Genomic DNA, 17276 nt, shown 5'->3' on the forward strand with positions numbered 1-17276 from the left:
ATGCATGCAAACAAGATTGTTTACCCTTTTAATAAAAGCAACTAACAAATTTATTGCTGCTTCTCCGATCCTGACCTAAGACTTTTTTTATTTTGTGAGCTCAATTCTGAGTGCAACATCCAATGACAGGTGTCTGTGTTTGCTATAAAACTGATGTTTGGCAATTAGGTGAGTCCTCTGCTCTGGTTAAATGTCTCTGTCCTCTTGCTGAAAAAGAAGGATTCCTGCACTGCTCAGTGCTGCTCCTGTGTTGCTGATAAGCAGATCGGGAGCTGGGTCCCAGTTATACGAGTGAACATGGCCCAGTTCTGCTGCGCTCCTTGCATAGCATCCTTGCGCTGTGAGAAATGCACTTTGGTTTTTTCCGGTAATGTATCAGTATTTCTCTGACCTAGCTCTTTTAATCATCTGACCTACCTTTGATACTAAGTATAAGATTCTGTTTACTGATTCTCCAGGTTCCGGAATACTTGCATCTGTGTGACGCATTGCATTCACATGGTGATTGCTGCACAGGCATTAATATTCTTAGATGTATAATACGTGCATTTTTTCATACACAATGTAATACTTGCGTGTTAAACACCTTGGTGGTGTTACTGCTAAAGCAAACATTGATAACAAAGGGGAGAGAATTTTCTGGTACAGAATGCTAAGATACAGCACGTAGCTTGAAGTGTTTCATCTTGTAAGCAGAAGAGATTTTCTTTCAAAGTCTTAAATCCCTTCTAACGTTTACCCCACCAAAATGGTAGGTGGTGTTTGGGATTAGATTTATGCTCCTTGGCATCAGAAATTGGCATGAACCTGTCAAAATCTGAAACTGCTATTCTGAGATGCCTAGATACTTCTGTCTAAAGCTGAACTAAGTTACTTCTTCCAGAAAAGAAAATCTTCCTAGTTGACTCACTAGCTGACTTAAGTCTGTTTAGCTGCTTTTAACACTTACATTTTCCTGAGTAAACATAGTCATTTTCAATCTTTGTAATGTATTCAGGGGGATTAATTTCTTTTGTTCTGCAAGAAGGATACAGATGTGAACCACTTTAGAAGAAGAAACATCTTTGCATTTAGTGGTAAATGATACACTGTAATATATTGATGTTATTCTGATACATAAATTGTCCTTTTCCTCTTTTGTTTTTCTCTTAGGCAGAAAACCTTCTGCTTGATGCAGACATGAACATTAAAATTGCAGACTTTGGTTTTAGTAATGAATTTACAGTTGGTAATAAACTGGACACGTTTTGTGGAAGCCCGCCTTATGCCGCTCCTGAACTTTTCCAAGGAAAGAAATACGATGGTCCTGAAGTGGATGTGTGGAGCCTTGGGGTGATTTTGTACACGCTAGTGAGTGGATCATTGCCATTTGATGGTCAGAATTTAAAGGTACAGTTACAATATGAAAGCTTGGCTTTTACTCTCTTTAAAACTTCTATGTCATTAGAAGGCTCACCTTTTAAAACTTTGTTTTAAAGGAACTGAGGGAGCGAGTACTGAGGGGGAAGTACCGCATTCCATTCTATATGTCCACAGACTGTGAAAATCTACTTAAGAAGCTACTAGTACTGAACCCAATAAAACGAGGCAGCTTGGAAGTAAGTAATTTCATCTTGGAAAAAAAGGGGGTTCAGATTAAGAAAGGACAAAACAGGATAATTGCTTAAGACTTCTTTATTTTTCACAATAGGTACCTTCTTCCTGTTTTAAGGGCCCACAAGTCTTGTTGAAAAAAATTGAGGAAATGTCCCAGAAACAGTGCAGCTTGAAAATAGAAAGTGTTAATGAATGAAAGTCTAACCTTAATTGCAGCTCACTAAAGACTATCATTTAAGAGTGTTTCAAAGTGCAAACTTCTCCCACTTGTTTCAGTCAGATAATGAAGCTAGTTCAAAATATGTGGAAAGTAGGACAAGATTGTAAATACCTTCTTGGAGTTTTTCAGAAAAACAAAAACCAGCAGCAGGCAGTACCATAAGCATTTATGAATTAACTTACCACTTCCAGCATGACTTCTTAAAAAGGATAGATGCAAGAAGAACAGCTGTGATAGAAAACTATGTGGGGGTTTTTGTGAGTGTTTATCTGTATTATGGCACTAAAACAAAGAACTCTTTGAATGATAAGCTAATAACTGCTAGTTATTTCTGTTCAGTCCTTTCTTTTCCCCCTTCTGGTATCTGTTTTGAGGATTTCTAGGGAGTTACAGTTATTATTAATTTTTTTTGTTAGTAAATTAGGTTTTCTTTTTGTGGTATGCAGAGAAGATCTGTGCATAACTTGTGAGGTGTCTGAAAGGTTCAGTGTTTTTAAGGGGCTGTTTTGTTCAGGATTGCTGTAGTGGTATATACTTGCCGGATAACTCTGAAGCTGATAACAAATATTTTGTGTAGAGTTCACTCTAAATGCTGCTGTGTTCTATTTTCTGAATTCTTTCATGAAGAGAGACTTTTAAATAACATCTATTTACCATAGAGATGAAAGTAGAGCAGAAGATAAATAGAACGGTTTTAAAATAGTATTTGCATGAGTTAATCACCAGTGACTTTTGTTTCATCTTTCTGTGCATACTTGCGCAGCAGTGGATGGTGTTCCAGAGAATAAATCCCATTTAAGCAGCTTTTTATTTGTAGTGGCATGACTTATGCTTCCTGGCATGGATGCTACCTGTGCAAGGAAGCATGCATTCACTGAGCTCTGTCTGCGTGTAACATTTCGAGCTGATGCTGATTTGTTACTTGTTATAAATAGTCTTAACTTGGATAAAATCTGTGCTGAAGAGAATAGTGAATGGTGGCTTCTACTTTACTGATATTCACTAGTTATGTTGCATTTATTACTGTCTAGAGGTCAAAACAGTAAGAGCGTAGTCACTCAAAGATGGTGAAAGATCACTTGTTTCCTGTGGTGTGTTTAAGTTTTAGGAAAATAGATTTTCCTTTTATTGACCTTTCCTCTGGATTTTCAGCAGTTTCTCTTCAGACCTGATTTCACTTTCATTATAGATATTACAGTGTTATCCAGTTCTTCTAAAATTCCTTCCCATCCCTGGAAAAAGGTGTTGGATAGCAGCTTCACTGGAACGGTGTAGTTGTCAGATTGAGAGGAACTAAGTGTTATGTGTAACAGGGGGTCTTGAGCCAGTACCAAAATGCTGATGATAACGGGTATTGATCAGTATGCTAATCTGAGGAAGAGAAGCATCATAAACTTTTTTTAAACTAATGTTCCTGAAATCACGTTTCTTGTATTAGAAAGCTATGATGCATGCTTTAGAAAGAAATTACTATTTCTTCTGTCTGAGCACTTCCTAAAAACGCATATTTACAATGAAAGTTCATATTTATTAAGTTTCTAAAGGTAGAAAGACAACATCACCTTAGGTAGGGGGACTTTTGTGCTTTGTCTTTTAATTACTTGCTCAGTCCCAGCCATACACCTGCCCAGTTCCCATTCATGTTTTTCGCAGACCAATACAATATTTGTCAGTCACATTAGCCTCAAAGCTGAGACTGACACAGGATCAGCACCGTATGAGTTAGGCTTGGCACTTTTCCTCTGGTAAGGACCAGGCAAATCTTATTTAAATGGTTTGCCTAGTCTTTTTCATGGTTGTAACAGAGACAAAACATTTCAGAAGCAAGAGAATGTTGTTGTAAAACAGTCAATCTTCACAGGAAGAGATGGGAAAAATGCATTGACAGAAAATATGTGGACCTCTCTTAATTATCAGCATTTCAACAAATTCCTCCCTGCCCGCCCCCGCCCCAGTCTTCTGAAGCAACACAATGTGAAATACCTACAGAGCAGATTTACGCTTACAAAGAGTAGTAAAGCGGGTAATACTGAGACAGACAGGTCTTGAGCAAGTCCAGGTCTTTATTAGACAGTTTTCCTGAGAATTGAAGGAAACCTCATCAATAATATCTGGTTGGTTGAAATTCAGTTTGGGTTGATCATTAAGGAATACAGTTTGGGTCGGACCTTTTAATACCCTGACCAAGGCTGCTAGGCTACTACTTTTTGATCTGCTGACTGGAAGCCCAGCTGAACTTACACAGATGTAGTAGTGAACCTGGAATGGGATCATTTCTGTCACTTCAAAACGCTTGATTGTAAGAGCCTGTTGTAGGAGTTGTACAGTAACTTAGTATGCCCATGAGATCATGTATTTAAAAGACAGAAGCTAGCAAAAGTTCAGATGTTTAGCAGGTGGAATGCTAGAGCAGATTACATTGAATTATAAATCCACCTACCGAAGAGACATGAAAAACTCTTAAGTGGGAGCTGTTGGGTTAACCTATTAGTTCCAGAAGGATCAAGAAAGGGTGGCAGGATTTGAGCAGTGTGATTCCTGTCATCCAAACACCTCATTGTGCTTAAACTTCAGATTTAACAGTATCTTTAAAAAAATTTGTAATTGTAGATACTATATAGTACTCTTTGGTTACGGATTTGTAGCCTTGCAGTAACATGATAGATTCCCCCAAAGTCTATTGTCAAATAGATTCGTACTCTGTGTGTCAGAAATGCAATATAGCAATGTGTATTCACCATCCCTTCCCCTTTAGCCTCCTCAAGAGCCAAAAAACTCAGTTCTGTGGCAGAACTTTGAACAAATCTTGAAGTCTTACAGTCAGCAAAATGTTAACTGGGCGGAGCGCAAAATTCTGTATTGTTCTTGTAAGGATACAGCTATTTGGGTCTGTAATTTGGCAGCAGCACTACATACAAAGAATTTGGTTATATCAGTGGAAAACTGAGTCTTTTGCTCTTTGTGAGAAATAACTTAATTCAGTGTTTGCGAGGCATATTTGGAGCCTGTGGGAAACTTGACTTGCTGGCACTTGTTTCACTGTTCTGTCAATCTAGTGAGCAATATTAGCATCTGTCCCTAAAGAGGCATGTGTTCCTGTTGCTGTAGGAGGGAAATTGGTTTTAGCTGTTTTAAAGATGAATATGTCCTTAAGGAGAAATTCTGGTGGTCAGAGATTCCAGCTGATCAGTCTTGCAGGCATATAAAAGATCCAGGCCACAGCAGAAGGGAAACTTTGCAAAGAATGCGGGAGAAAATTTTAAAGTAAATATCTGCACGGCATAGATAGAGTTAAGAGGCCTTTCTCCCTCCAGCCAAACTGTGAACGTATTTAGGTCAGGTGCAGTGAGAAGATCCATAGGAAAAAATGACCAGTTGGCATCACAGTCTTGAAATTAATGACTGTAGGAAGCATTGGCACACTCCTGAAATATTCCTTAGTTTCTAAATACTTCCTTTGTTATTATTTGAAGGAGTTATTTATTGTGATAGAGTTGGTATTGCAGTTACATCTATGGATCTTAACAAAGATTAGGGCATGAGTGTCAGGCACTCGGCAAGACAAGATTAAGATATAGTGGAAGTGGAAGAGTACAAAATAAAAAAAATTTGTGTGCTGGAGCTGCAAGTTTTTTCTCTCAGTAGTTTGGGTTTTTTATATTTTTGGTGGAGGGCTTGTATTGTAAAGGGTAAATAGTAGGGGGGGAATGAACTAATGGCAACATAATTATGTGAAAGATAAGAGGAAACTGTAAGATGTGAGGAGAGGAGCAGCATTCAGATCATTGTGAATTTTAAATTGGTTTTCCCCAGACCAGCTAGTACAGATCTAATCAGGTATGGTAAATGGCACATCAACCTAAAGCTCATTTCTTCTCTTAGCAAATTATGAAGGATCGGTGGATGAATGTTGGCCATGAAGAAGAAGAACTAAAGCCATATACTGAGCCTGAACCAGATTTTAATGACACCAAGAGAATAGGTAAGACTTTAACAAGGATGTTGCATCTGATGTACTTACACAATTTTATCTTCTAAGTCAAACTAAACTCTTTTCTCGAATTAGAGATACAAACTCATTGTACAAGTAAAAGGTTTTCTTTTTATTTAAATGAGAAATTTCATTACAGTGCCCTCCTTATAACTATTGTTGTGACTTCACTGAGCTGACGTGAATCTACAAGCACAGAAAAAGGCAAATAAGATTACAGAATGCAACAGGCAGAAGGAAACAGATTTTTTTTTCGAGGGCAACAGTTTTTATCTGCCGTGGCCAGAGAAAGATCCTGTGTTGGCCCTGTAGCTATTCATAATTCTATTTGCCAGTGTTTTACTTGTTGAACTGTGTTGAAAAACACAGTTGAGAGCTTTCAAAAAGAAAATAACAATGAGAGGAGTTGTAGCCTTTTTGCTTTTGCACAGCAAAGATGATGCTGGTTGAGTTGAATCCTAGTTACCTGTTAACTTACAAGTTTTTCTCTGTTTTCATTGTTCTGAAGTTGTCAGTAAACCCAAGCAATTATTCTGCTAAATTATCTAGCTCTTTTTATTTTTAGACATTATGGTCACAATGGGCTTTTCAAGAGAAGAAATCCATGAATCTTTAGTAAACCAAAAGTACGATGAAGTCATGGCTACTTACCTGCTTCTAGGTAGAAAACCACCTGAAGTAAGTGCTGCCTAATTTACATCTTCTATTTTGGACTCTGTATCTGGCTGAGTTGAATATTCTGGTTGTCAATGTTTTTATGAACTATTCTGTAACACCTCTTTTTAAAAAATCGTGATTGATAACTTATTAATGCCTTTCTCTTCTCACATCTTCTTGGATATGTAAATGCTGAGTGTTCTTCCTGTCACGTGTGTTTACAGTTAAAATCTGAAGTAGTGAATTTGACGAGAGCAGTTACTCTTCTCAGATGTGACATCCTTTATTTCCCAGAAATGTACTCACCCTTTCTCACTCGTGTACTGTTTTATAGTATATTGCATTATTTAATAAATAATTGCATCATAGTCACTAATAAATTTGTGATAGAAAATCTTTTGACTGGTTTGGAACTAGAGGGACCTGTAGATTTTGGGGGGGGGACCACAACGTTTTTTCAAGGAATCAAGCAGAGACCAAGGGATTTATTTTTATTAAGGACTTTTTTTTCCTGCTGCTTCCTTGCCCTTCCTTCATTTCCAGGATAGTGTAGATCTGATATGTGCGTCCTTGAGTGCATTTTCCCACAACATCTCTGAACCAGAATTCCCTTGTGATGGCAGAGCATGAAGGAAATTGGTCTAAAATGATTTCTGACTCAAACTTCTTGGAAGAGGATATTTGTCTTTTCCACTGCTCTTGCTTACAGCTTAGGCTTCTTAGATATCAGCAAACTGGTGGCTGAGTTACATCTTATAAATATGTGTTCAAGGCAGTAAAGAATACTTGAATCAGTAGCACTTGATTTTTTTAACCCTTTTAACTCAATGCAATGCATTTTGAAATTGTTCTGAAACTATAAATGCTCTTTAAGCTTTTTGAATAAAAAAGGCAAAAGGAGACATTCTTTGGCTTAGGTTTTAAAATAGGCTTTTGTCATGGTCAAGATTCTTCTAATTTTATTTTGAGCATTTATTAACTTCTTAGCTTTAGCTGCGTGTTTTTAAAGCACATTAAACAGAGATGAAGTGATAAAGTTAATCCTGAAGAAAATTAAACTCTAGAGACAATTTTAAATTTAAAAAATAAAAGGCCTTTGATTGGAACTCTGGGCTTTATTTTGCTGTGAAAGTACCAATAATGTTGAATTACTTTTTTTTTTTTTTTAATGCTTTGAAAAACTTTTTCTTGCAGTTTGAAGGAGGTGAGTCCTTGTCCAGCAGCAACTTGGGTCAAAGGTCTCGTCCTAGCAGTGACCTTAACAACAGTTCTGTGCAGTCTCCCGCTCACCTGAAGGTCCAACGGAGTATATCAACTAATCAAAAACAACGGCGGTTCAGTGATCATGGTGGGGATGACATTCCAACAAGTAAAGTAACATACACAAATTAAGTCTGAATGTGCAGTGTTTTGTGAACCTGGCAGGTCCACCACTCTGTGCATTTGTTGTGTATCTCATCATGCTCCGCTGTGATGCTTTTATTTGTATGAATGCTTCAATGTAATTTACAGATTTGATTTTTCAGACTTGTTACTTGATTGGCTCACTAAATAAGAGCTTGAAGATGTTTCCTGTTTAGGAAGTAATAGCAAAATACTGGTCTGGATAAACTCAAAAGAGCAAACCCTTATGTTTATCAGTATATTTGGAGTTGGGGCCAAATTGTTGGTTTCCAAGAGACAACAGTTTTACCAAGTATTCAGGAAGCATTTTCAGGTGAAAGTGGTTACATCAAAAAAGAGTGCCTATTTAAAACACTGAGGGGAAAAAAATCACCTGTCATTTAAAGAAAATTATCAAATTACTAGAAATACTTCTAAAATCTTTGGCCCTTTTCTTTGCACTGTTATTTGTAATTCTCTCCCCCCCCCCTTTTTTTTTACTATTCTCTATCTGTGTTAGTGTGGTGGTGTTTTTTTCCAAAAAAGTAACCAATATTGTGAAGATCAATAGCTGATTTGATTTTATTTCAAGGGAATGTAAAAATCTACTGATGGAGGATTTGCCTCAGTGCATTTTAAAAAATGAGGGGGAAAGAACTGTTGTTTTTCCAAGTATAAACATGCTTTTAAACAAAGTAGTTCTAGGGTTTTCAGGGGAAAAGGATCTTTCATAGTGTTCAGAGAAAAAAAAATGCAGCAAAAAGTACTGAAAAAAATTGAAAAGTATCGATGAATTCCTTTATTCTTAATATTGCACAAATAGCATGAGCTTAAAATGAGGATGAAGATACTATTTCAGGTTTTACATATTGATGTAATATGGGAACTAGTTCTGAACTGCAAATTGGTAATGAAGAGAGAGTGGGTAAAAAGAACGTAGGCCATCAAAGCTCAATTTAATAGGTTGGTATATGTGCTGAGTTTGCAGTCATAGCTATTCAAATGCTTTTTTTGGACTCGGGGAATTATATTTAGACTATTTTGGCCAAGGAAAATGCAGTGATTATTTTTAGGTATTTATTAATACTGTTTTTATTTGGCAGTTGGTCCCTCAATTCCTCCTGCTGTGTCATACACAAAAAGGGCTCAGGCAAACAGCGTGGAAAGTGAACAGAAAGAAGACTGGGACAAGGATGTCTCACGCAAACTCAGCAGCACTACAGTGGGATCCAAAGGAGAAATGGCTGCAAGTCCACTTGTGGGTCCAGAAAGAAAGAAATCAACTACAGTTCCCAGCGTGAGTGTGTGTGCTTTTGGCTTGTTATATTTATTTTTCCCTATTTAAACAAAATCTGCCACATAAGGTTACTATAGACATAACGGTTACTGAATAAGCCACTAAGTCTATTTCTGGCAACTTTTACTGACGGACAGAAATAGGTTACAGTGGATGTCTTTTAAAATAAACCTTTCCCTTCCCCCCACAACTTTACTTTTTCTAACACTGACATAACAGTAAGCAGGAGAATGTCTGCACTTGGGCAGACTGAAGATCTCTCAAGACAAACTGTGGATATTTAGGGAAAGAATGAAAGAACAGAACCAATGTAGAGTCCTCTTTTTCTGGTTTCTGATGTATGTCTATCTACAAGGAAGTCGAGGGACTTCCTGAATCAGAGATTTCATCTTGAATAATCCTGCATAATATCCCACATGCAGTTTTTCTCTGTAAATTTGTCTGTTTACCCTTCTGAAACCAGTTCATTTTTTTGGACTTCAGAAATGGGGTGAGGGAGAACAGCACACTTGTTCCCTCGTGTGTATGCGTCTTGACGGTATTAGTTACAACCTAGCTCTTGTATTAAGAAATCATTAATTTGCTAGTTCTTCTGTTATAATATAATTTGTAATAATGTTACAATATCATTTGTAGTTTTGTAAACTGCTATAGTATTACTGCCTCAGACATCTTTTTTCCACATAGAGGAATCTCTCTCTTCTGATGTGAAAGTATCTATTTTGCCTTGTGGAAGTTCGTGTGCAGTAGTATCAGTATTTAGGATACACAATGGAAAAATATTTTTTTAAGTGTTTGGGGTTTTTTTTTAAGTTTTAAGGTTTTTAAAGACCTACCTGGGAGCAAGGTTCAAGGGGGGGTGGGTCTGGGCAGAAATATGAATGAATCATAATTTAAGATTCAAGTATACTGTTTGCTATTTAAGAGACATGCTGTATTAAATACAAAAGTTCTGGCTATCTTATAGTACAGTTGACAGGCAGTAGGAATTCTCATTGTCCTTTGGGATTCTATGTGCTGGCTCCCATCTTGAATGTTCTCTGAAGACAATATGCGTTTCTGCTAGAATTCTCTTTAAACAAATTAAATGCTGAAGTTCATTTAACTCTTAATGTTCTGCAGGCTGTGTTCGCAACACATCCACAGATGCAAAAAACATTTTTTTTTTCCTAATTTTAAATGTTTTTTCCCCCCAACAAAGAGTCTTCAAAACTATGGCTGTGTGGGTTGCTTGCAGAAACTTCTAAGATTAGATTTCATATCTGAGCCTTTCTAAAACTATATTGCCCCAAAGCTGATAACAGTCATGTATGGCACAAGCTGATATGTCAAAAATATTTCTCTGCTTTGTGAGAACTAACTAAATGGAGTATCCTTGCTATGAAGAATGAGAAGTGGATTTACTTGCCAATAGCAACTTCAGTATTTGTACATTTTGGTTCTGTTACTATTTTGGGAACTTTGTGAAAGGAAGGCTTTGTATGGGCACAATTAAGCAATAGTGGCGTCTGATGTTACACCAGTAGTTAAGGTTGAGCAGCTTCCACAGAAAAAAAGTTAGTATTTTTAAAACTCGGACATTTTAAATGAACAAAACTAATTTAATGTGGATAATATTTTAAAATACTTCTGTGCAACTTTGGGGGTAACTATGATGTTAGTGAAGGCAGGACTTCTTAAGAACATATTTATCATCTTCAGTCATACTAGTCTAACTTACGAGAGTTCAATTTCAAAAACAGTTACTGCAGTTGTTAACCTTCCTTATTATTTGGCTTTGAAACAGTTTATTCAGTAGTCTCTGCAGGACAATACTAATGCCAAAAAGCTGTAGCTATGGGGAACCTAAACACACAGTAAATCTTGTGTAGTTCATGATGCCCTACAGTACCCAAGCTCAGAGTATTTGAACTCTTTTGCCAGCGTGCATCACTATGTAATGTTAGCCCTTTGCAAACTTCTCCCAGCCCAAATCCAGTATGTACTGTATTAAAAACTGAGAACTGTACATCATGTACTCGAAGTAAATCTTCAGCAGCTAGTCTGTGCATGGCAGGTGGCAGAGGAGAATGTTTGTAGGTATTTTATGAAGTCTGTGCCAACTGAAATTTGTAACAGAAAGAAAGTCCCATCAGTATTTCTTGCTACAAGAGCTATTTGCCATGTTATCTGCATCATAATTTCTGGCTTGACTGACACAGATCAATAATATTTTCATTTTTCTCTTGAAAACTCTTTTGACAGGGGGCAACAAACTGTAAGGCTGCACAGGGAAGCTTTTGATAGATGTGTTCTCTGGAATTCCAGTTTGTTCCTTCAATCCCAGAGACCAGTAATTCAGTAACGCAGTATGTGGGAATTGGATAATAATAATTAGTAAAGCAAGTGTCAGCAAAATTAAATTTCTCTGATTTCTTTTAGCGTGCTGTCACTGGTACAGTAATGAGATGATGAAAGAGCTACCGGAAGATAATAGCTGATGATATATATCATTTGTGTCAATAGATTAACCTAGTACATTTGAAGGCATTAAGCATATACATCAATGGCTAAAACTCTGTCTTGATTTGTTTCCAATGCTTGCATTTTTTAACAACGTAATATACAGTATAAGAAAGTATTTAATTTTAGTCTTAATTTTCTTCTAGAGTAATGTATTTTCTGGTAGTGGAATGACAAGGAGGAACACTTACGTTTGTGAACGTTCTTCAGATCGCTATTCTGCAATACAGAATGGGAAGGACAACAGGTATTCTTCAACTTCCCCTGCTTATTAATTTGGGTGCAATAACTGCGGCACGGAAGCAGCAGGTTATGCAGTCAGTCAATACCATTGTAAAGCTGAAGCATGGTGTGAAATACATGAAGTCTGACTGTATGTTTTCATCTCATTTTCCACCACAATTTCTATGTTTGTGATGAAATATCATAACTAATGGTGTAGATCTGCCTTTGCCTCTTTTTATGGAATCACATTTATTACCAAGGGTTGTCCTCCAACACAAAGTAACTATGCTCACAACTAAGTAGGCAATAACTTGAGATGGATCACCCTAACAGTGTAGCCTGATCCTTTTTTACTTCTCCTAGTAGTCACTCAAAAAGTTTAAATTGTTAAGACTTGTCAATCCTTTTTGATACATTTTTTTTGGCCTAAATAGTATTTTAGTAGTGATGGTAACCATTTTGTATCTGTATGTGGGATGATACTTACACTCAGTTTAGTATATTTTGTTAAATACTATCTTATTTAAGACTGCCACAGTTACAGTTTTTAAAAATATGTTCTTTGTTCATCCTTGGTGTTAGTTAACCCCTATACCTGACTGAAAAAATAAAAAATTGGGTTTAATGGAGAGTAACAAAACCTGGATTTTTTTTTAGTTTAAAGCAATAGATCTTACTCTGTTGGGGGTTTAGGTACTTAAATAAAACAGTTAAGATAAAATGAACCAAAAAATCCCTAGCATGAAATAACATAATCTAGTAAACTAGTTTGGGGTTTTTTTTCTGTCTTAGTGTTAATCTTCTAATGACGCCTTTAATTTTGGAAATAGGAAGAGCATAGGGCTGTTGATCTATAGTAAAATGATGAGCTATGGAACACGTAAAGTACAGCACAGCTATTTAAAGTGCTTTAAGGAGGTATGTTAAAAAACAGGAGACTAATTTTCAGTATTTATTTCAAGTTATTAAATGGGTGTTTTAAAAAGCATCTTTCCAAATTTTTGTGTATAGTTTAAAATATTTGAACAAAGTTTGTAACAATCCTTTTTCAAAAAGAAGGAACATATGCTTTTTAGATTTAGGGTTAAAATACATACTAAAACAATTCTTATGATCTCAAAGATTGATAAAGTTTTTCTTTCGATAGATTTAATACAAAAAACTAATGAGAAGGGATCTTATTTTGAAGTTTTTCATTTTAATGTTTATTTTTTTTAATATTGAAGAGACAGACAACTCTTAATCCCTATTCCTTTCATGAGTGCAATGAATATGCTCAGCTGTCTGAGTATATTTGGAAAAGTGAAGGATAACTTTCTTCTGAGTTGTCTATTTGCCTTTCCTACAACACATTGTGTTGCAGTTGAATTTGGGTTTGATGTAGCTGAACTGCTTGTGTCATCGGATCATTCACCCGAAATCTTTACCTCTTTGCTACAGATATTTTTTAGCTTTGGGACTGTTGTTGCTAATACATTATTAATGCAATTTTGTTTATGCTGGTAGAGGCAAAGCTTTAGTTTGGCTTAAGTCATTTGACTTTTGTTTGAAAAAAATCAGTAACACAGTAGTTTTTGCCACTACTTTCATCTCTTCCTCGCCACTTAGACAAAGCAGAAATAACAGTACCAGTAGAAGGAACTGTATTTTGAAAGGGTTGGCTCAGCCTAGCAGTGGCTGGGACAGTCCAGAGAAGTACAACTTGGTCTTTTAAAAGCACAGTCACTTTCAAGTGGTAATGTGACAGCAGTTCCAAATGTTTCAGCTTTTAGGTGTTCGAGTTTGAACTGAAAATAAGGATGTTCACTTCACAAAAGGAGAATCTATTTAATCAATCTATTCAAATCGTTTGTGAATTTCTTTTTCAGTAGTTTTTACTATTTCCATGTACTCTTTGTAGTCTTCCTTTATTATTTTGAATAATGTGTCTGTAAGCTTTAATCTTGGGAGGAATGAAAAGGCCTAATTTAACACACATGGTGATTTGATTTATGGATGAACATAATTTTCTCAGAATTCTCTATTCTTCACTTTAGCTGACTAAGGCAGCCTGGTCGCTCAGCATTCTGGTTATTTAAACAGTACTTGCTATGTTCAAAAAGAAGAAATTAGTTGTTATTTTCCCTGTTTTCTGTGGGGTTTTACATTAACTTTTCTCTTCCCTTTTCATTTGCCTGTCCCTCCTGCCTTGCTGCCATGGTAAAAGCCTAACAGAAATGTCTGCGAGCAGCACATCTTCTGCAGGCTCTGCAGTAGCTTCTGCTGTATCAGCACGGCCTCGACATCAAAAGTCTATGTCTGCCTCTGGTCATCCTATAAAAGTTACACTGCCAACCATCAAAGATGGCACTGAAGCTTACAGACCAAGGTAATGAATTGATTATTATTTCTTTAATGTTGTACACTTCAAAAATCTTATTGTTCAGTTCATGATAAGCTCCAGTAATCTATTCAAAACTGTCACGTTGTGTTCTGCTTCGAAACAGTAGCTTACTTAAGTGGTGTAGGTATTTAAGCCTGAATTTGTTCATCACGCATGTTTGCATACAGTTAAAGAAGTTCCTTGACTGCCTCCCTCTGGAAGCTTCTGCAAAACTGAACTAGTTGAGTTTTAACTGATACAGCAGGACCGTACAACGCAGACGATCATAAATTCAAATGAAATACTGAAATGTTAACATCTTGGTTTTGTAGATTGCTAGGCTTGTTTCTGTCTAAAAGCACAATAGTATAGTTGCTTTTACTATTAACTGCCCAAACAGCCTTACACATTGTTTTGTGCCAGATAATTACTTATTAAGAAATATCTGTTAAGTTTTTGGAGTGCTTGTGTGTTAAAAAGTTTTGAACATACTTTTCTGGAAGAGGGCTGGGAACACTTTCAGATCTTACTACAGGCTTTTCTACCTTTTTCCTGTGTTCTATTATCTGTGTATATTTTTTTAACTGCTCTTACTACTTGAGATAATTTGATTTTGCAATGAAAATATCTCTTGATTATTTCTAAGTATGAATCATAAAAGCAAATCAGCAGATTCAGGTTTAAAAAAAAAAAGAAAAAAGAATCAAAAGTGGTGTTTCTTTCCTGTCTTTGAGAAATGGTTATCATGTAGGAGGGTTTCTAGCATAGTCTTTCTCTTTATTTATGCTTCTGTTTTCCCAGCAGTGCAACTCAAAGAGTGCCTGCTGCTTCCCCGTCTGCTCATAGTATTAGCACTACCACTCCAGACCGAACCCGCTTTCCTCGGGGGAGTTCAAGTCGAAGCACTTTCCATGGTGAGCAGCTAAGGGAGCGGCGTAATGCCACTTACAATGGACCGCCCGCCTCACCATCACATGAAACCGGTGCTTTTGCACATGCTAGAAGAGGGACATCAACTGGTATAATAAGCAAGATAACTTCCAAGTTTGTTCGCAGGTTAGTACCTCGATTTTTAAGAGAAAAAAATAAAAGCCCAGCTTATAACTAGGGCCATAATTGCAAAGTCATTGAGAATTTCCAGTTCAAGTCTGAAGTACATGTAAATTTAGCTAGAATGCTGCTTGTTTTGTGTCTACCTTCTAGAACCTGCTTTGTTTTACTTCTCTGTGTGCATTGTAACCATTATGTTTGATGAGCTGTTCTGCTGCTTTATGTTAAAGGAGCCAGAGAACACTACTCAAAAGATTTTTTTGCTCATGCTTTACAGCTAAAATACAAAGATGCTACAATTACGTTAAAATCGAATTAACTTAAATACTGAAAGCAGTGACTTAAAAATCAGTCATTATTTAATGTTAATAATACTTCACTTTTTTAATGGGATTTAGTTTTTGGCAAGGGCTATATTTACGACTTTATTGCTGTGCTTAGAGGGAATTGGTATTAACAGATTATTTCAGGGAATTCTAAAATCTGAATAAAAGTTTAGAAGTGGGCAGAAGTCTGGATGTCTGGAAATACTAGTATTTCAATCTCATGCAGCCTCATATCGGGTTATCAGGTTCTTCAAGTGTAAGTTCAGGATTCTGAAAGGAGAAAACCCACACATCCTGGACCTGCGTTCATTCCTGTGATGATGCTAACAGTAATAATACTGTGAGGAGAGGTGCTGGGAAAGATTTTCAAATACATTGTTTAATATCAAGTGACTCTTGACTTAGCAGTTACAATCGCTTTCCCAAAAGGGGACTTAATTTTCAGTTTGCCTCTTTCTAACAGTGATATACCTATAATTTTTAACCCCACTTGTGGATGTGTCCATACTGCATTATTGTGTTTTATAACAGAATTGTATCTGGAAAACCTCTATTTTCTTTGTAGAATCATGCTGTTATGTACTGAACTCTTGTTATTTCTGTGTATTAAAAAAAAAAAAAAAAGACAAATTCAAAGCTAAGTTGAGCTAGTAGTCATAAACTTGTAAGTAAAATATCATGAATTTCATAAGGTGGTATTACAAGGGAAAAAAAGAGAGAAAAAGAGTTAGAAAGCTAGAAATGCAGTGATGTTCTTCATAAAATTCATTTTACCTGGTGAGCTGTTAGTGTGTCAGTGTGTGTCTAAGTAATACCTCCTATGATAAACTAAAAAAAAAAAAAGTATGTGAATTATTTTCTTTTTTCAGAAACCTGAAGATACAGGACTATGATCCTCCATTATTGGTACCTCCAGCATTTACATAGTTGGGGGGGTAGAGAGCTTATTCTCTGGTTTTAAAAAGAAAAAAAAGTTACCATTAAGTTAGTCAACTGTGTTGTCAGTGTAGATTTCCAGATGGCAAGCAAGGTATTTTCTGTTAAGTAACTAACCAATTTCAAGAGCACAGGCTGGTTTTTTGCGTTGTAGCTCATTGTGATTTACAGGGAATGGTATCTTGAACTTTTTTTTTTGAAGAGTGAGGCCAAAGAATTAATTCTTTCACTATGTTAAACTACAGTATTAAAATAATATTGTAAACTATGTATTTAGAATTAACAATGTAAATTGATGTCTTTTAAAATGACCTCTACTATAGAACATTTTTATACAATTTCCTGTTATGTTTTATACTGCTAAAAATACATTTTCCTATAGTGAAGGACATGTAGAGGTTTTTGTTTGCTTTGTTGCTGGTGGATTCTTTTTGTTGTTGTTTTGTTGTGTGTTTATTTTTTTAAAACTTTGGGTTGTTTGAGACTTTGAGTGGCTGGGATTATATGGGTGGAGCTTCAGGGCAGGGGGTTGCTGTTCTTTTAGTTGGTCACATAACTGCATGCTTTTTAACTTCTTACTGTTCAGGAAATTATTGTTTAAAGCACACTTTGATTAGAAGGTGTCATGAAAGAGTTTTTTACTATCTTTTGGCAAAGGTAAATGCCTTTTCTGGTAAGTATTTAAATAAAAACATAATGACAATGCTTTAATGAATAGGGTAATGAGGTAT

At 36.2% G+C, this 17276-nt stretch overlaps 1 protein-coding gene across 7 annotated transcripts in view; it reads left to right on the forward strand.

Annotated features, from left to right (window-relative positions):
- Positions 1–17276, forward strand: part of MARK1 (microtubule affinity regulating kinase 1) — a 62283-nt gene that overhangs the window by 39904 nt on the left and 5103 nt on the right. For 2 of the 7 annotated variants that reach the window (XM_055725830.1, XM_055725834.1), the window contains exons 8-16: positions 1153–1389; positions 1479–1598; positions 5699–5798; positions 6373–6485; positions 7659–7833; positions 8951–9144; positions 11793–11893; positions 14078–14239; positions 15035–15289. In XM_055725830.1, coding sequence (XP_055581805.1) covers positions 1153–1389; positions 1479–1598; positions 5699–5798; positions 6373–6485; positions 7659–7833; positions 8951–9144; positions 11793–11893; positions 14078–14239; positions 15035–15289 — 1457 coding nt within the window. The remainder of the gene's footprint in view (positions 1–1152; positions 1390–1478; positions 1599–5698; positions 5799–6372; positions 6486–7658; positions 7834–8950; positions 9145–11792; positions 11894–14077; positions 14240–15034; positions 15290–17276) is intronic. The other 5 variants (XM_055725831.1, XM_055725835.1, XM_055725833.1 and 2 more) reach the window with 3 other exon arrangements.

The sequence above is a fragment of the Falco cherrug genome, chromosome 13 (genome assembly GCF_023634085.1).
Source record: "Falco cherrug isolate bFalChe1 chromosome 13, bFalChe1.pri, whole genome shotgun sequence".
NCBI lineage: Eukaryota > Metazoa > Chordata > Aves > Falconiformes > Falconidae > Falco > Falco cherrug.